Genomic DNA, 20,380 nt, shown 5'->3' with positions numbered 1-20,380 from the left:
GCCACACGGAACTCTTAAATACACGTATATTTTTTTCATCTCTGGACACACTCCAATCACACACCTTCTGCCCTCCCCCTCCAAATGCAAACCAAGAAGGGCCTCAGGTATGAGGACCCCCCTTCACTGAAGCTGGGGCAGGACAAAGCTTGCAGGCAGAAAGGCCTCGAGGTACATGTGGGGCTTCGAGAAGCCAGTGGGCTCGGTTCTAGATCAGGAAAGGGGACCAGGGGGCAGCACAGTGATCAGACTCCTGATTTGGCCACTGGGAGCCAGAGCCCAGCTGTTTCACCGCAGGCTGAGCCGTTGTGGGGTTGATAGTCATCCTGTTCTCAAAGGAGGCATTTCCTGGAGGGGACGCTGGGCCAAAGGGAAGAATAACCTCTGGTCCACAAGAAGGCAAAAAGGTCTGGTCCAACTCTGCATGCTCCCTGGGAGAAATGAGCAGGACACACCCAGGGAGACCAAGCTTGCAGCCTGTCCTGGAATCCCAGCTGCGGGCTGAAATGGAGGACCTTAAGCACTGTTACCTTTGCTTCATTGACTTTTGCCCTGCCTGGCCTTGAACTAACTTCCTGTGTAGCAGAAGACAAACGCCTGACTGACCCTCCTGCCTCTACTTACTGAGTGCTGGAATTACAGAGGTGCACCAGCAATTCAGGTTTACGAGGTGAGGTGTTAGAGCTAGATCCCTGGGTGTGCCAGGCAAGCACTCTGACAACTGAGCTACTTTTCCAGCTCATACTCAACTATGTTAATCCCTGAGGCGTCCTAACTCTGCACTTGGCGTCCCGGTTGCAGAGAGGCCACAGATTCTAACATGAGGTGGTCTTGGGGGCAGGCCTGAGCACAGCATACTCTGTGGTTTAGGATCAAATGAGGAAGCTGCAGCCTGGAAAACAATAAACCAGGAGGCTGAAACCTCTGGCATCGAAGAACAAAGGCAGATTCCTGGCCTCTGGGACCCAGTCTGAGTCTGGAGACTCCAGACCAGAACACAAAGAATGCATTCTGCAATTCAAGGAAAGGCACACAGCGGCGTGGAGTGTGGGGGCTCCAAGACTGGAGCCCAGGGGCTGGAGTGTCTGAAACAGGCTGGGCTGTGGACCACACTGGGTACGGGTCCCTCTCAGGGTCTGGAGTGGGGTTCAGGCACCCTCCCATCTATCAGGCCCTCTGCAGGAGGGACACAGGACAGGCAGGGAGTGGGGTAGAGGGGCTTAGTTACGCTCCTCGCCCACGGAACTGGTAGGACTCAGGGGCTCAGTGGGTGTGCTGAGTGAGCTGGAGGCGCCAGTGTCCACTGAGTTGCTTCTCTTGCTTCCACCTGTGGAGGAAGAACAGGAGGCCCGGCGGGGCCACTCCGGTGCTCGGATGTTGCGGCGGTCCTTGGCAGCCTCTTCTTCCTCGTCATAACGCTCACTGTCTTCCCGCAGTAGTCCCTCCCGGGGCTCTTCCTCATCCTCACTCTGGTGTGGGCTGGAGTGTCGAGACAGTGAGGGCGATGGCGGCACGGAGGCTGGCCGTGGGTAACGGTACCCCTGGGACTGCATAACCCGGAGCGGACACAAACAGGGTGAACGGGCGCCACATAAGCCCTCATTAGTGTTCATTAACCGTCAGTCCCAAACCAGCCTGTCCCGCCCGGCCCAGCATTGGTCCGGGCTTCACTTACCGCATCTACCGCGTGGGGCTCATAGGTGAAATGATCTGGAAAAGCCTTGGCCAGGGCCATGTGGCGTGCAGACATGTAGTACTGGGCAGAAAGGGGGACAGAATATGTCAGAGTTACACTCCAGCTACCGGCAGATCAAGCCCAGCCACTTTTTTTTTTCTCTGTGTAGCCCTGGTGGTCCTGTTAAACCCAGAGATTGGCCTGCCTCTGTCTCCCGAGTGCTGTTATTTAGGCATGGGCCACTACTGCCTGGCCATATATTTTATTAAAAGAAGAGCCACGCTCCCCAGATTATCATCGGGGGAAGCAAGGCAGAGTCTCTACACTGTGCCACTCCGTAGGTGCTAGGTAAGGGTCTACAACCTAACCACCCCATTTCCCCTAAGCCAACACTGAACCAAGCTCCACCCCTGTCACAGGAGGAGTCTAGGCAAGGGCTTGACAGCCAACTTCCCCTTGGTAATTAGCTAGACTGGCTTATAGATAGTATAGTTCTCCTGCCTCCCCCTTCCAAGTACCCGGGATGACAAGCCTGGGCCAATAGATACAGCTGGCCACACCTGACTGTTGTCTGTTTCGAGTTGAGGGTTGAGGGGATGACTACCCACGCCCAACCGGCTCTGAACTGTCAGCAGGCTCCATTTTGCTACACCTTTAGGCAAACAAGTTCACTGGGCAGATTTGTCTGTCCTAGGTAAATATCCTTATGTAACTGCAAATGCCCCGTCTGGCTATGCACGGATCATCTTTGTTACACCTTACCACAGGGCAGACAAATTCTCAGATCAGGTGCTGACTGGGCACGCCACTACACACAAATGAAAAAAAAACGCTGGCCAGCTGTCATTTCTAGGTTGTTTTGTTTTCCTTTTTTTTTTTTTAAATTGATTTTTATTGAGCTCTACATTTTTCTCTGGTCCCCTCCCTGACTCTCCCCTCCCCGCTTCAGCTCTCCCCCAAGATCCCCATGCTCCCAATTTACTCAGGAGATCTTGTGTTTTTATACTTCCCATGTAGATTAGATCTATGTAAGTCTCTCTTAGTGTCCGCATTGTTGTCTAAGCTCTCTGGGATTGTGTTCTTTCTTTTCTTCTTTTTTTTTTGGTGTATGTATGAGTGTGTGTGTGTGTATGTGTGTGCACACACGTACCCATCTACAAAGACCAGAGTACAATTTCAGGTGTTATGCCTCAGGAGCTTCTTTTTACGATTTGCTTATTCATGTGTGAGTATATGCATACGTGTATGTAAGCTGTGCATGTGTGCGTGCAGAGACCAGAAGAAGCACTGACTCCCGGGGGTGGAATGACCAGTATTTCCTGTGAGTGCTGGTGTCTGCACGCTGATAATCACACAGCAAGTGTGCCTAACCACAGCGAGCCCTCTCTTCAGCCCATCTTTTTCTTTTTTCTTTTTGGAGTCAGCTCTTGTTATGTAGACTAGGCTGGCTTGGAACTCACAGAGATCCACCTGCCTCTGCAGGTGAGGTACTGAAATAAAAGACGTGTAACAATGCCGGGCCTTCATCTTGTTTTTTTGAGATGGGGGGTTTGCCATAAAGAGGGTGCTGGCTATCCAGTGAGCCTCGGGTATCCTCTTTTCAGTGCTACACACACAGGGGCCACCGGATTTATTGTTGTTGTTGTTGTTGTTGTTTATGGGAAGGGGTGTTTCGCCTGCTTGTTGTGTCTGTGCACACGAGTATGTCTGTCAGACCCCCTAGAAATGGAATTTTAGATGTTTGTGAGCCACCATGTGGGTCCTGGGAATCGAACCCAGGACCTCTGGAAGAGCGGCCAGTGCACTTAACCAATGAGCCATCTCTCCAGCAACGAATTTAATTTCTTCTTTTTCAAGACACGGTTTCTCTGTGTAACAGCCCTGGCCTTCCAGGACCTCTCTTTGTAGAGCAGGCTGGCCTCAAACTCACAGAGATCTGTGTGCCTCTGCCTTCTGAGTGCTGGGATTAAAAGTGTGTGCCACTAAGGCTCCTGTCCCATTAATTTTCTAAAGAGACAGCAATTATTATAAGTAGGAGATGCTGCCCTATCTCCAGCCTCTTTCTTTTTGTTTTTATAAAGACAGGGTTTCTCTGTGTTTCACTGGCATCGTGGAACTTGTTCTGTAGACCAGGATGGTCTGGAACTCAGAGATCCTCCTGCCTCTGTCTCCCAACTGCTGGGATTAAAGGCGTGCAGTACCATGCCCATCCATCTCCAGCCTCCTGGGGCTACAGAACCAGCTGAGGCTAAGGAAAGGGAGGTCAGTCATACCCGGCCTAGGTACTTCCAATCCAACAGGTCTGACAGCCGCTCTGTGCGATTCCGCTGGATGATGCGCTGTCGCCGGCTCTGCTGACAGAAACTGTAGAGGAAGGAGGTGAGCTGCGAGCAGGAGTCATCCAGGCTGCGGAACCTCCGGTCCAGAATGTAAATGCCTAGAGAGGCAGGGATCAGGGTTTGTTAAAAAAAAAAAAGTCTGAATTGTGGGTGAGACCCCCCTTGCTGTCCTTTGTTTGTACTGACCGTAAGCTGAGGGATCTGCGATGTGTTCCTCCATAAAGCAGCCAAAGCCCGAGAGGTTGGTGGAGATGCTGGGGATGCCCATGACGGTGCACTCGGCTGTAGGGCCAAGAGTGGGAAAGCAAACTCAGCAGGTCTCCAGCCTGCTCCGCAAGAGATGCCTCTACACTGCCACCTGCTGGCAACTGCGCCAAGCACACCCTGGCTGCACCTGAGGGATGCTGAGGGCCTCCCCCATTTCCAGGAAGGGAAGCTAGGAGACTCAGAAAAGTGGATCAGCTGAAGAGCCCGTGATTAAGAGGATACTTATTTATGGAACACTAACGGTGGGCTTACAGAAAGAACTTTATTTAATCATCACGTAAGATACATTGTGTGTGTGCATGTGTGCCTGGTGCCAGAGTATAAATTTTGGATTATCACATGGTCATAGTCAGGTTGGTGGTTGTTGTTCTGAGATATGTATGTATGTATGTATGTATGTATGTATGTATGTATGTATGTATGTATTTATGTGTGTATGTATGTACACATGTATGTTTTTCACAACAGGGTTTCTCTGTATAGCCCTGGCTGTCCTGGAACTCACTTTGTAGACCAGGCTGGCCTCGAACTCACAGAGATCTTGCCTGCCTCTGCCTCTGCCTCCCAAGTTTTGAGATTAAAGGTGTGCACCACCACCACCCGGCTCAGTCAATGCTCTTAATTGCTGAGTCATCTCTCCAGTCACTGTACAAGACAGGGTCTCATGTAGCCCAGGATGACCCTAAACGCAGGAGGCAGCCAAGGATGACCCTGAACTCCCAATCTTCCTGCCTCTGCCTCCATTAGTGAGCGTTGCAGGTGTAGATGCTGGCTGCTACCTGGTTTGCCTGAGGGTTTCCTGTGGAGCCCAGGAAGGCCGTGAAATGCTGACTGCTGCCTCAGCCTTCCCAGTGTGCTTCCACTAGGGGTGAGGAAAGAGCTCAGAGAGAGCTGATGGCAGCCGGTGATTCCAGGCTCAGGATAGGCCCTACAACAGGAAGCTAAGGCAAGGGCTGCCATGGGTTCAAGTCTAGGGGACAGAGACCCCGTGGTAGAACAAAGTTTTTCAGGCATGGCAGCAAGTATCTTTATTTTTTTTTTTTTTTGACTTTTAAGACAGGTTTTCTCTGTACAGCCCTGGCTGTCCTGGAACTCACTCTGTAGACCAGGCTGGCCCCGAACTCACAGAAATCCAACTGCCTCTGCCTCTAGCACCTGGCCACTATTATCTTAATTAGAGCAGTGCCAGAACTTGCAAGTGACCCTCAAGGCCTGGGCTGCAGCTTCCTCGTAGAAGGAGGGGGTGGGCATTACCCCTCTCTGGAGATTCCAGCCACTCCTTCCCACATCTCCTCCCAGATATGTGTAATTCGGTTCCAGCCTTATTGGTCTTATGGCCGTATAGAGTGTGGGAGGAGGCCCCATTGCTGCAGCCATGGAGGTGGGGAGACTCCTCTGTGATAGGACTGCTTTAAGGATGCCCACACTCCTCTGAGTAACCCCTCACCCAAGCTCTGTAAGGAAGAGAACTAATGATTCACTCAGTGTGTGTGTGTGTGTGTGTGTGTGTGTGTGTGTGTGTGAGAGAGAGAGAGAGAGAGAGAGAGAGAGAGAGAGAGAGAGAGAATTGATGAATATACCTATAATACAAACACTCAAAAGATAGAGGTAAATTCTGCTTGTAGTTTTTTCACAAATAAAATAGTAAAATTAAAAAAAAAGATAGAGGTAGGAGGGTCAAGAGTTCAAAATCATCCTCAGACACAGTGAGCTTGCGGCCAGCTTGGGTTTCACAAAACCCTGTGTAAAAAACAAAAATTCACAAGAAAGCCCCATGGTCTTCCCTCAGTGAGGGAGACTTTGAAACAGGTGATTGCATCTCAAAGCTCAGGGCTGAATCGGGGTGTGGAGAGGGGACCAGGAAGTTCAGCTGGTAGACCACTTGTCTGGTGGGCACAAAGCCCTAGGTTCAACAGCCAGCACTGTAAAATAGGTCACAATGGTGCAGGCTTGTAATCCCAGCACTCTGCAAGTAGAAGCAAGAAGATCAGGAGTTCAAGTCCAGCCTTGGCTACATAGCAACTCTGAGAGGCACTGGGAACAGGCTTGCTCATCAGCACCTCATGGTTCTGAGAGATCACATGCCAGCAAACTGGGGACGAGGTTATCCTTGACAACCACTGGAAATGAACACCACACCAGTCTTCTAGTCCTGAGCCCTGTGGACTTCTGTGTCACAAAACCGTACAATGGAACAGGCTCAGCCCTTACCATCATCCCTAAACCGAGGAGCCATGTTGCAGGTTCATGCCAGAACTGCACAAACCCCAGCACTCTGCTACCCCTTCCCCTCCCCACCACACTCACCAGGTGTGTAGCCCCAGGGCTCATAGTAGGAGGGGAAGACTCCAAGGTGACAGCCTCGGACAAACTCCTCGTAGTCCACAGGGAGCAGAGGGCTCGTGGAGGAGAGGAACTCCGGGTGGAAAATCACCTGCCAAAGGAAGAGAAGTAAGGACCCAGAGTAGCCAGGGAGGGCACATCAAACAAACAGCAAAGTGGACAAGCCAAAGACTTAAACTAGATTCACCTGGCCTCAGAAGTCCCGGTTCTTTCTAAATAGTTCAGGTGGTAGTTTAAAATAAAAATCCCGCCCCCCCACCAGGCTCATAGGGAGTGACACTATTAGGAGGTAAGGCCTTGTTGGAGGAAGTGTGTCACTGGGGGTGGGCTCTGCGTTTCAGAAGCTCAAGCCAGGCCCCGTGGCTCACTATCATTTCCTGCTGCTTGTGGATCCAGGTGCAGCACACTCAGCTCCCTCCCCAGCAGCATGTCTGCCTGTGGATCCAGGTGCGGCACACTCAGCTCCCTCCCCAGCAGCATGTCTGCCTGTGGATCCAGGTGCGGCACACTCAGCTCCCTCCCCAGCAGCATGTCTGCCTGTGGATCCAGGTGCGGCACACTCAGCTCCCTCCCCAGCAGCATGTCTGCCTGTGGATCCAGGTGCGGCACACTCAGCTCCCTCCCCAGCAGCATGTCTGCCTGTGGATCCAGGTGCGGCACACTCAGCTCCCTCCCCAGCAGCATGTCTGCCTGTGGATCCAGGTGCGGCACACTCAGCTCCCTCCCCAGCAGCATGTCTGCCTGTGGATCCAGGTGCGGCACACTCAGCTCCCTCCCCAGCAGCATGTCTGCCTGTGGATCCAGATGCGGCACACTCAGCTCCCTCCCCAGCAGCATGTCTGCCTGTGGATCCAGGTGCGGCACACTCAGCTCCCTCCCCAGCATCATATCTGCCTGTGGATCCAGGTGCGGCACACTCAGCTCCTTCCCCAGCAGCATGCCTGCCTGTGGCTGCCATGCTTCCGCCATGGCAGAATGGACTAAGCCTCCGAACTGTAAGCCAGTTCCAATGAAATGTTTTCCCTTATAAGAGTTCTCATGGTCATGCTGTCTCTTCTTAGCAACAGAAACCCTAAGACAGTACAGTTGATAAACTAAGAAATACGAAACCCAAGGACTAACCCTACCCCACCACCACCAATAGCCCCATCCCAACCAACCACGGGCCTCACCTTCACACGGTCAGCACTGCTGTTGAAAAGGCCAATTCGGCGGATGGTGGTCAGGATGGGGTCTGAGGAGTCGTCTAGCATGTTGTGGGTGCACACAGGGGGGAAAGACTGCCGCTGTAGAAACCACAAGTTAGGTGGGGGGGTCAAGGGAGGGACAGATTTGCTGCTTGCTCATGGGCCACGCTGATGCCAGGGATCTGAAGATGTCCCCAACAGAGGCCAACAAATTCCAGACTGGAACCCAGCTTTTTCCTATAACTATCATGAACAAAGCCACCACCACAGCAGAAAATCCAGTAAACTGAGGCAGAGCTGATCTGAGGCCCTCCACAGATGACGAGGAAGTGTCTGTCCTTAAAGAAATCCCAAGAAACCTTGGCAAGATGAAAGCAACCACATGGCTTTACAGCCACCTCAGCTGATGTAACCATGTAACATAAACCAGAATGGCAGCAGGATGCTGACTCTGTCCCTCCAAAATAAGGAAATCCCAAGGAAATTTAAATGCCCCCAGCCAAGTGGGCAGTTATGTCCATTTGATAACAAGCTGTAAGGGCAGCTGGGAGTTGTAGTTTTCTTAAGAACCCAGGAATCATAGCTGCAACTCACAGATAGATTGACAGGAAACCCTAGACTTTTCTACTAGGAAGAAGAGCTTATGACTGTTTTGCACCACCTCGCTAAAAGATACACACAATGGCGGTGTATGAGGGCCAAAAAGTACAACTCCCACAAGGCAGCGGTGGCGCATGCCTTTAATCCCAGCACTCAGGGAGGCAGACACAGGCAGATCTCTTGAGTTTGAGGCCAGCCTGGTCTACAGAGTGAGTTCCAGGACACCTGGAGATACATAGAGAAACCCTGTTTCAAAAAGAAAACGAAAGAAAAGAAAACAAACAAACAAAACTGAACAAAGAAACAAAAACACTACAACTCCCAGTATCCCATGTTAGCATTATTCAAGAAGGAAGTGACTGCCTCACTTTAGAAATATTTTCTCCAGGCCGGGCGGTGGTGGCGCACGCCTTTAATCCCAGCACTCAGGAGGCAGAGGCAGGAGAATCTCTGTGAGTTCGAGGCCAGCCTGGTCTACAAGAGCTAGTTCCAGGACAGGAACCAAAACCCTGTCTCGAAAATTCAAAAAATTCAAAAAAAAAAATTCAGAAAATTAAAAAAAAAAAAAAGAAATATTTTCTCCAATAGCACATCCTACCCCATTAGTCCATGTTAGCTGTCTAGATTCCCAAACAGTCTCATCAATGTGGACCATAGGCACCAAAGCCCATGACATGCTAGAAATGAAAGAACTCCCAGCAGCCTCAGGGGCAAAGGAAGTCAGTCAATAAAGTTCAAAATATAGTTCTTATTTCATGGGCCTCATCTTCCTAATGCTTCCCATTCACTTAATTCCAACATCAGGAATCAGAGGGTTCTGAGGGAAATAGGACACAGCCATGGGAGCGGGCTAGGGGACCCATGCTTTAATCCCAGCACTCCAAAGGCTGAAACAGGAAGATCTCTAAGTCTGGGGCCAACCTGGTCTACATGGAGAGATCCAGGATAGCCCAAGGCTAAGCAGAAAAAAATGTGTCTTCAATAATAAGACAAAAAAACAAAAAACTACCACCATGGGCTGGAGAGATGGCTCAGCGGTTAAGAGCACTGGCTGCTCTTCCAGAAGTCCTGAGTTCAATTCCCAGCAACCACATGGTGGCTCACAAACATAAGATCTGGTGCCCTCTTCTGGCCTGCAGGAATACATGCAGACAGAACACTGTATACATACTAAATAAATCTTTTTCTTTTTTGATTTTTGGAGACAAGGTTTCTCTGTAGCTTTGGGGCCTGTCCTGGCACTAGCTCTTTTTTTTAAAAATATTTATTTATTTACTTATTATGTATACAATATTCTGTTTGTGTGTATGCCTGCAGGCCAGAAGAGAGCACCAGATCTCCTTACAGATGGTTGTGAGCCACCATGTGGTTGCTGGGAATTGAACTCAGGACCTTTGGAAGAGCAGTCAGTGCTCTTAACCACTGAGCCATCTCTCCAGCCCTGGCACTAGCTCTTGTAGACCAGGCTGGCCTCAAACTCAAAGAGATCTGCCTGCCTCTGCCTCCTCCCAAGTGCTGGGATTAAAGGTGTGCGCCACCACCACCTGGCCCAATAAATCTTTAAAAAGAAAAAGAGGGGGCTGGAGAGATGGTTCAGCAGCTAGAGTACTGTTTATTTTTCCTAAGGTCCTGAGTTCAATTCCCGGCAACTACAAGGTGGCTCACAGCCATCTTTAATAGGATCTGCTGCCCTCTTCTGGCATAAAAGCATAATGCAGGCAGGACTCTGTATACTTAATAAATAAATACATCTTAAAAAAATAAACACACACACACACACAAAAACCACCAGCACTTGGGAGGCAGAGGCAGGCGGATCTCTGCAAGTTCGAGGCCAGCCTGGATTAAAGAGTTAGTTTCAGGATCTAGAGCTGTTACACAGAGAAACCCTGTCTCCCCACTCCCCCTGTCCCACAGACACACATTAATTAATTTCAACCCCCCAAATAGCTGCTCCTTGCCACCTCTCTCTGTCGAATAAGAGCCATGACTAACATAAAGGCTTCTGGGCTGTAGTAACTTAGTGAAACCCCAGTTTCTACCAAGACTGGAAATGCCGCCAGACAGCATTTTAGGTCTCTAGCTGAGATTTCTCCCTTTGCTGGAACCCTTCTAACCTGATGTCTCCACCAGCATGTTTTAAAATACCTTATGCGATTACTTTCTCTGTTCTGTTACCATACAAAGTCAAAAAATGGTTACTATATTGGAACATGGTGTTCCAAGTGACCTAAATTTGTGTGCCTGGTCCAGTCGTACTTGGCTACAGAATAAACTGTCTTTCTCTCCGTCTCTCTCTCTTTTTGTTTTGTTTTGTTTTGTTTGTTTGAGAAAGGGTTTCTGTGTATAGTTCTGGCTGTCCTGGAATTCACTCTGTAGACCAGATGGCTTCAAAATCAGAGATCTGCCTGCCTCTGCCTCCTTAAAGGTGTACGCCACCACCACCAGGCCAGAATAAACAATCTTATTCCCTTTGATGTTGAAGTTGTGTTGACATTTCTGTGGATCTCAGAATTGGCTCTCTATGAAGGGTCGCCCAAGAGAATAGAACTCCCAGAAACCTTTGGGGCAAGAGGCCTCAGGAAATGCTGGGAACGGGATGCAGACCATACCTGAGTAGCAAAAATGGCTCTCTTCATCATCGTGAAGTCCTCCTTGTCCAGCATCTTGTTCATGTCTGGGAGGCTACCCCTGCAAGGGGAGAGATAGGCATTTGGAAAGGAAGAGGTGAACAGCTCAGCTCAGGTGACAAATGACGGCAGGGTCAGAGCACTCACACTAGTAAGGACTCGTAAAGCTTCCTCCCGAATTTCTCCTTAACTGTATTGGCCGTGTCCCTGGAAGGGAGAGAGACAAATGTCACACACACACCAGCTACTGTTTACTGTCAGGCTTTGGGGCGACAGGGAAACTGAGATCTGTGCCAAGAAGCAGGCCCTGGGGGGCTTCAGACTGGGGGTGGGGACTGGAGGAAGCTTCAGCTCCTTGAGAGGTGTGGCTGGGGACAGGTGGCCTTTCCTCTGATGTCAGCGACTCATCTGTGAGGGGAGTGCAAAAATAGAAGGACCTCGGAGCTGCAGAGAGCCTGCGAGGCCGGGAGGAAGCCCAGCCACAGAGCCTTCCAGAAATGTCAGCTATTATTAGGGTCTGGGCGAACCTTGGACAGTGATGCGAGGCCCTGTTTTATAAACAAGAGGAATAATATTCTGAGAGAGGAACATCTTGGCACACAAGCTCGGAAAGACTATCACCCTACTGTCTCATGACTTATGATCCTCCCAGGGACACGCTGATCCAGCCACCCTGGACCCCTCTCCCTGACCCCCTCCACACCCTGGCCTCAGTGTGCTGGCTAGTATGACCTTGGACTTCTGGGCCTTCGGTGTCCCCTTCCCAACTGTTGGGATTAGAGAAATGGACCACGATCCGGGTCTATGTAATGCTGGGGACTGAACCAAGGGTCTTACGAGTGCTGGGCAAGCGCTCTATGGACCGGGCTGCATTCCAAGCTCGCCCTCACTTCAACAGGCACCTGCTCTCGCCAGGGTCAGAACAGTGCCCACACGTGGTGGATTTTCAGAGGCTGGGGGACAGTGAATGTCAGAGAGACAGAAATGGGCCCAGGAGGGATGCGGTGGCTCAGCAGAACGAAAAGGAAGGTCACAGCTGGTGGCAGGGCAGAAACTGTGGTGGGTCATCTGCCCTGATCACGTGCTCACACTTGCAGCCAGACCACGTGCTTGAAGTGAAGGTTTTACTAGGAATGGGTGTGGCGTCCTGATCAGGTCAGAGATAGCCACCGCAGAGAGGTAAGCTGTGGACCCCAGGGTCACCGGGCAAAGACTGCTGACCAGAGCTGTTTGCGCACGGCTTGGCCCTTCAGGGTCTCCACGTTGAAATTGTTGGTCCGGGCCGGCATGATGAAGAAAGCAACAACTGTCTGCTCGCTGCCGTTCACCTGGGACAAGGAGCACAGGGACATCAGGACGCTAGACTCAACCATGCCATCATGGATAAGAACTATGTGACTTCTGATTTTCTTTTTTATCACGATATAAAAGATTAAAATCAAAGTCTCTTGCATAGGTAGGTGCTGTACCACTGGTCACACCTCTGGCTCTCACTGGGCCGTCCTAGGCAGGGGCTCTGCCCACACTGAGCCACATTCTCGGCCCATCTATGTAGGTGCTCTACCCCTGAGCCAAGCTCCCAATCCTGTTTCCATGACCCCACCCGCCCCTGCCCTGCCCCCAGAATGGGATAGCAGGCCTGTGCCACCAGACCTGACTGCTTATCTTTCTGGGTCTCTGTGCTCTGCTCCTACCTGAGGGTTTCCATAACCACCCCGTTCTCCCTGGCTATGGACACTTTTTCTCCTCCAGCTCCCTCTCCATGGACTAGGCCTTACTCTGAGAAGATAGTTGAGCCGGGCTAAGGCTTCCAGGAACACATCAGCTCCCTTGTTGGAGAACTCGTAGCGGCCAGCAATAAAGAAATACAGAGTCTTGTCTAAGTTGAAGTCCAAGTGCCTAAACAAGTCACAGGAAAGAGCTCAGTTCTCAAGCTGGGTCTGAAAACTACAAACTCCAGAAGCCACAGGGCCAAAGCATTTTTTACAATACACTGGTATCAGAGGTCACGGTCAGATTGGAGCATTTTCTCCTTTGATGGGCATTTAATTAACACCCATCACAGAGCTCTAGATGTCAAGAAATAATGGAGAGGGCCGGAGAGGTGGCTCAGCGGTTAAGAGCACTGATTATTCTTCCAGAGGTTCTGAGTTCAATTCCCAGCAACCACATGGTGGCTCACAACCACCTTTAATAAGATCTGGTGCCAACTTCTGGCCTATAGGGACACATGCAGGCAGAACACTGTACACATAATAAATAAATCTTAAAAAAAAAAAAAGAGCTGGGTGGTAGTGGCGTATGCCTTTAATAACAGCACTTGGGAGGCAGAGGCAGGCATATCTTTGTGAGTTCGAGGCCAACCTGGTCTGCAAGAGCTAGTTCTAGGACAGGCTCCAAAGCTATAGAGAAACCCTGTCTCAAAAAAAAAAAAAAAAAAAAAGAGAGAGAGAGAGAGAGAGAGAAAGAAATAATGGAGACCACAGCTGTCCCAGGGCTCTGAAGGGCCAAGGAATCCAAACCTTCACCCTCTCTGACACGTGAGAGTCCGGACCCCAGCCCTCCTCCATCAGACTAAGAGTCTCACCCCCACCCTCTCTTAGCCATCTGGCTCACATACCCATAAAAATGACCTCGCACAAACTCCTGGATTCGTGCTTTGCTCTGAGCATGAAGGTTCTGGAACTCGTGCATAGCAGAGAACTTCTTTACATTCAACCCGTTGGGGGTCACAATATCTAGGGTTGGGAGAGCAAGTCCACGTTTCATTTCTTTGTTCTGATCAAGAGGGAAAGGACTTCCTGCTGTAACTTCACTGTCCTACAGCCCCTGGTGAGCCCGGCTCCACGGAACTGATTCTACTTGACCTTTCTTTATTTCTTATTTTAGTTTTCGGATTTATTCCTTTTATTGTATGTGTATTGGTGTTTTGGCTACAAGTATGTCCGTGTACCATGTGTGTGTCTGTTGCCTGTGGAGGCCAGAAGAGGATGCCAGACCTCTAGGAAGTGGAACCACAGAGGGTTGTAAGCCACCATGTGGGTGCTGGGGGTGGAACCTGGGTTTTCTAGAACAGCATCCAGTGTTGATACACTTGGGTAACACACACACACCATTAAATAAACAAACACTCTTTTAAAAATTATATGAGGGGAGGAAATGGTTGAGCTCCTGAAAGAGGCATGAAGACAGACAGCTCGTCGTGACGAAACGTGACCGAACACGAAAGCAGTCACAGCACCGTGGTAACTGAGGCCCTTCAGGGACTGAACCCTCAGTGTAAGGCCACCCCAGAGAGACCTTGTTTGAAAAAAGAAAATAAAAGAGAAAGAGGGGGCTGGAGAGACGGCTCAGCGGTTAAGAGCACTGGCTGTTCTTCCAGAGGACCTGGGTTCAATTCCCAGCACCCACATGGCAGCTTACAATTGCCTGTAACTCTACCTCCAGGGGATCTGACTCCCTTGCACAACATACATGCAGACAAAATACCAATGCACAAAAAGTAAAAATAAATAAATCATAAAATAATAACCATTTTTTAAAAAAAGAGAGAGAGAAAGAGAAGGTATATCTTGGGGGAAGTGGACCAATGGTGGTATTTTTAGTTCCTGTTTCAGAGAGGGAGGACAGATGAAAACCACACCCCCAGAGTTCCTGAGTCCATCAGACCCCCATGTGGTCACCCATCTGTGGGAGCTGGGCCACTGAGAGCCACGCATATGAAAATACTAATAAAACTGCTTAAAAAGAGGACCCAAAACCAAACACACAGCAGCCAATGAAAGCTGGGCATGGTTAAGTATGCCTGTAATGCCGGCACTGGGGGTGGGCGAGGACGGGCAGATCCTGGGAGCTTAAACAGGCTTGGCAAAATGGCAGACTCCAGGTTCAGTGAGAGACCCTGCCTGTAGGTGTCAGGAGAAACAGCTCAGCAGTGAAGCCAGCAGCACCTATTTTGGGTGGTTAACAGTGCGTGTAACTCCATCTGATGTCAGGATCCAAGTCCTCCTCTACCTCCATGAATACACATGTGCACACACAGGTGCATGTATCCACTCACAAGGACACACACACATATAAATAAAACCTCTAAAAAATAGGTAGTCAGTCAGTCACAGAGAAGACACCTGAGAATCTTTCTGGTCTCCACATATACATGTATGAAATATAAACCAGTGTGCATCACACGCACACACACACTTACAACAAATCTCCAAAAAATTACAACCCAGGACCTAGGGCAAAGTTTAAAGTTGAGGAGCATATGGGGCAGGATGAGCAAACCTAGTTCCAACCCTACTTTATTCAAAAATAAAGCCTGCTATATTTGCATTTCTTTCAGAAGATCAGCATATATTAGCCACTTGTGAAATCAGAATAAAAGAAACTCGCTGGGCGTTGGTGGCGCACGCCTTTAATCCCAGCAGTCAGGAGGCAGAGGCAGGCTGATCTCTGTGAGTTCGAGACCTGCCTGGTCTACAAGAGCTAGTTCCAGAACAGGCTCCAAAGCTACAGAGAAACCCTGTCTCGAAAAACTAAACCAAACCAAAAAACAGAATAAAAAAAACCCTCTAGCTCCTATTATCTATATCATTCAGGAGGCGGAGGCGGCCTGCTTCATTTACAAGTTCCCATCTCAACCCAGGACTTCCAGGAATTCATGTTCTATTCTCCGGAGTAAAACTAAATTGATAGGGGCTTGGCAGAACCTCTTCCCTCTTACCTGGTTTCCTCTTGAGGAGGTGCTGAGCCTCAATGGCGGTGATCTGGGACACAGTGGTGAAGACGTGAGCGCAGTGGGCAGCGGCTCGCTCCATGCAGTAGCGATGGTAGATCTGCCTCTCGCCTGCTTCCTTGTCCACATTGAACTGGGCAGGAAGGGAGGGGAATCAGGGTCTGGAGGACTGGGCTAAGACTCAGGTCTGGACTGCAGCCCCGAGGGAGATTGGGACTGGCAGCTGGACTCTGAGAACAGGATCTGGGCTGCTCTTGTGGGTGTGAGGGAGAGGTTCAGGGTCTGTCCCAGTGTCTAACGATAGAAGGGTGGGGAGCCTGGACTCTTAGGAGCATGATTCTCTGCCAGGGCTTTGGGCTGTCATGCAATGTTTGTGTCTCCCATGCTTCCAGCTCACGTTCTCCAGGTTGTTGTAGAAGTCCACGGCACCAGCACACAGATAGCGCCCTAGCAGCGTGGCATGGGTGGTGAAGATGGTTGCCACTGGCAAGCGCCGGGCACGGCACAGACACAGACCGATGCCTGCCAACCATTCGTGGAAGTGGGCAACCACATATGGCTTCTCTTCGTTCTGCGCCAGGAACTGTGGAGCAACGGGGACAGGGTCACAGAAGGAACCCCCAGCATGCACGAGGAAGCAAGGGACGGGAGACCACTGACGTGAAAACAGCAGGCAGCATTCACACAGACAAGGCCCTGAACCAGCTGACCTCGGTCCCAGAAGCTGATGGGAACTTGTTTGTTTGTTTGCCAGTGTCTAAATCCTGCGCAAGGCTGAAATGCAAGGACTAACATGCCCATGTCCCTAAGTCCCGCTCTCAATTCCACACTTGGTATCGCAATCAATGGCAGTAGACGTTTTATGGGTAAAAACAGGATCAAACTTTCAGAATCCCTTGAATCAAGTTGTCCTGTTTGTCCTAGAGCGTTACAGCCAAGTTTCCCCTAGGATGGGGGGAGGGAGCAGCCCAGATTCTGGGTCCTGAAACCAACTCTCGATCTGTAAGCATCAAGAGTCCCCTCCAAGCTTAGATATAGTCAGCATCAACAGGAGAGCAACTCCCAGAGTTCCTGTGACCCATCCCACTACTGACACACCCTCCCGGAGGCAAGGCCCTCAGTGTGTTTACACTGGAGACTGGAGTAAAGGAGGCCGGGGCTGGCGCTTCTGAGAAAACAAGCTGCACCCCTGGGCATTCGTATACCCCCAAATCAGAGTCCATTCTTGCATTAAAGAAACCACAATTCCAAGAATGTGCAGGGGAAGCCCACCCTCTGGCCCAGGAAGGGATGGTGATTGGGTTTCCAGTCTGGGTAGAGAGGATGAGGTGGGGGACTGTAGGAGGGCCTACCTCACCCAGGAACCAGGTGGTGAGGAAGCCAAACAGGACAGCGTCATTGGCCTCACGGTCGTACCAGGGTACCCCGATGTTGCAGGTGTCCCAAAGCTCACCCTTCCAGCGCTCCAGGGCCCAGGCTGAGGCCCCCACATCCAGGAGCACCACTAGGGGTCCCCCCTCGATCAGCCAACGCCCAAAATACACCTAGGAGAGAGGCAGAGGGAGGCTCAGACAGCTGGCCTGTGCTTCACCCCACTGCCTTATTCCGGAACCTGGGAACTGAGCTCAGCCAGGTCACTGTCCTCATCCACTGCCCCGCTCGCTCGCTCGCTCGCTCGCTCGTGCCCCTACCTAACTGCTGCCTGCCAGGTTTCTCCTCTGCCATGGCCTGTTTTGTAATCTGTAATCACACGCCTAACAACCAGGACTGCACTTTCCTACCCACGGCCACTTCCCTAAAACTCCACGTCCCTCCGTCCCAATCTGGCTTGGTATGGCCAGAGACTCACTGGGGTACCCCTCCCCCTCCCAGCTGTTGTCTGCCCTTTTGCTGGGAGGGGTCTATTATTAGGAACCGTTGCCCCGGGGGAGTGACGTGGCTGCTCTGGGGTCCCATAGGGACATGATCTGGCCTGGCTGGATGCTGGAGCCCACCCCAAACACAGGTTGTGATGATGGAGCCCTGATCCTGTCTGTCTGTCTTCCAACCCCTAGTCTGTGCCTTCTGCCTGCCTCTCACATCACCTTCTTCTCTCTCTCTCTCTCTCTCTCTCTCTCTCTCTCTCTCTCTCTCTCGTCCTGTTTCTCTTGTCCTGACCTTGAACTCAGAGATCCACCTATCTCTCAAGACTGAACGTGGGGGGGGGGGGGACTCTAGGCAGGGCTCTACCACTGAGCCACAACCCCAGCCCCTCACTGGGGGATTCTAGGCAGGGCTCTACCACTGAGCCACAACCCCAGCCCCTCACTGGGGGATTCTAGGCAGAGGAATCTACACTGAGCCACACCCTTTCCCTCTCTTTAATCCCTGGACCTGCTCATCTCAGACTCTATCCATCTATTCCTGTCTCTTCTCTTTCCATCAACACTCCATCTTTTTGCCTGCCTGGCTACTGTTCTTTACTTTCTTCATTAATTTTGAGACAGTGTCTTGTCGTGGTCCCGAGTGCTGGGATTACAGGTGTGCACAGAGCACCTGGTTCTGACTGTCTTTCTGTCCAGTTCCAGCCTGTTTCTACCCTGTGGGTCCGGGAGCTCAGCTTAGATCCATCCCCTTCCATCTACCTGGTACCACTGGCCTTCCTTACCAGACCCTACACCTGTCTGTCCCTTTCTTCCCTAGGTCTGCTGGGCCCATGCCTCCTGTAGCCCCTGCTGGCAGGCCATGTTCCCACCCGCCTGGGTAGAGCTGTGTCCCACCTTACAGCCCTTGCTGTTCATGGAATCCAGGGTCCTCTTCAGCTCAGGAGTCGGGGGCTCCAGCAGCTCCACCTGAGTCCTCACACCCTGCTCCGTGTATGGTCCCACCAGGTAGTAGTTGTCACCCCACTCATCCCCAGTCACCTTCGCCTTCGTCTGCAGCACAGTGTAGATGCCACCCACTGTGGGCCAAAGTGCAAAAGGACAGACAACCCCACCATTGGTTCACAGCTCTGATGGGGCAGAAAACAGGCAGGAGCCCACACTTGGGAAGCAGAGGAGGTGGGGGCTGGGGTCATGAAAAGCCCAGAGGGCAGCCTCTTGTGAGGTGAGGGGAGGAGCAGGGTTAGGCTCCTAGTCGTCTGAGGGTTTTAGGAGCTGGGGGAAACAAGGATTGGGGACCCAGGTTCTAATGCTCCCAACTTTCGGGTGCATCAGCTTCCCACAGTTACCTAAAGGAAGCTGGAATTCATAATCCTCACCTCCAGGGACCCTGACTATGACTCTCAGGGAAGGGGCACAGGCACACTGGGCCCTGCTCCTCCTGTGACCCCACCTCAGATTGAGGAATCTAGGTCCTCGGCTTCTTGCCCTGGGACCAGCACCGAGGCAGGACACAGCTCTGTCTGCCAACTCCCATCATGCTGGGAAAGACAGTCTTTTTCTCCCCCAGGATGGAGAGAACGAAACACTCAGATCCACGCAGCCCAGCCTCCTCACGAGCAAGAAGTTAGTGGTCTAGACTACCCCACACACAACTGCGGGCTGTGGGTTCGTCCCATTCCAGTGTGCAAGTGAGGGGCCTCAGGGAGACACCTCTCCACTTAGGAAGCCATGGCTTAAGCCCTGGGTCCTTCACAGCTGGGCATTCAAGTTCCCAGCTCTTTCCCACCTTGGATCTAAGAATTCGAGTGTCTAGGCTCCCCTCGTCTTTACACTAAAGTGGTCAGGTCCACCATGCTCTCTGAACTATCCACGAATCCTAAGTTTTCGGAGCAAACTCTAGTTCACAGGCACATCCTCTGGACCACAGACCCGAAAGCTCCGTGCTCCCCAGGGTTTTAGATCTGAGGTCTCTCGGCCCTCGAAAACCTCCCTCCAAGACCCGCGAATCTCTCTCTGAGTGCCCTCTTCCCTACATCGCAGGACCTGAAGCCTCCTTCCATCTTGAGAGTAGCCTCTGGTCCCTTCCCCCCAGGGCCTAGGACGCCTACTCCTGGCCCACCTCAAGGACACAGAAGTCACAGGCGCTTTTCACAGGACCCAAGTGTTCGCCCACGAAGCTCTGTGCCCGTATGAACAGGGTTTGGGGCCCCCATCCTCGACTGCCCTCCTCGGTCAAGGGACCGAGGCTGGCGTTCTCACCCTTGTTGGCCACCTCCCAGGCCACCTCGAAAAGCACTGTGTTCTCCGGGTCGAACTCATCTTCCCAATCTTCCAGTCCTGGAAGTGAGGACATGGAGAGACTGCGGCTGAGAGGCATGGCTGCTACAAGCGGGGGACTTCGAGCACCAAAAATGAAAACCGGAGAGGTCGGCGGGGAATGCACCAGACTTGGTGACCGGCCGGGTTAGCGGGTGTCCCACGGGAAGCTTGCAAAGCACTCCGCTTCCTATTACACGACCGCACCCCCGCCCCAGAGCGCTCCGACTCAGGTAGGCAGCACGCCGACACCGAGTCGGGGGAGCAGCTGCAGTGATGCCTTGTGACCGCCAGGAGGCACTGCCCACACTGCTGGTCTAGCAGGATTGGTCCGCGTCTTGGGGACGGGACTGCGGCGTCTTCTTATTGGAGGATGGGATCCAGTTTCTCTAGCCAGACCCTCCCGGGGTCCTACAGGGGGCG

The 20,380-nt window shown here is 51.6% G+C and overlaps 1 protein-coding gene across 1 annotated transcript; it reads right to left on the bottom strand.

The window, feature by feature from the left end:
* Positions 1-12: 12 nt before the first annotated feature.
* Positions 13-20,235, bottom strand: Gys1 (glycogen synthase 1). The gene is made up of 16 exons (XM_075952239.1): positions 19,901-20,235; positions 18,536-18,717; positions 17,129-17,320; positions 16,174-16,359; positions 15,765-15,909; positions 13,662-13,779; positions 12,820-12,940; positions 12,263-12,369; positions 11,189-11,248; positions 11,024-11,102; positions 7,797-7,910; positions 6,589-6,715; positions 4,201-4,296; positions 3,949-4,112; positions 1,676-1,756; positions 13-1,547 (listed from the first exon to the last, which is right to left on the bottom strand). The coding sequence occupies exons 1-16, from the start codon at positions 20,016-20,018 to the stop codon at positions 1,221-1,223; spliced, it is 2,217 nt and encodes a 738-aa protein (XP_075808354.1). The 5' UTR covers positions 20,019-20,235; the 3' UTR covers positions 13-1,220.
* Between the last annotated feature and the right edge of the window lie 145 nt (positions 20,236-20,380).

The sequence above is a fragment of the Microtus pennsylvanicus genome, chromosome 18, assembly GCF_037038515.1.
Source record: "Microtus pennsylvanicus isolate mMicPen1 chromosome 18, mMicPen1.hap1, whole genome shotgun sequence".
Taxonomy (NCBI): Eukaryota; Metazoa; Chordata; class Mammalia; order Rodentia; family Cricetidae; genus Microtus; species Microtus pennsylvanicus.
This window is presented reverse-complemented; position numbering and strand designations above follow the sequence as displayed.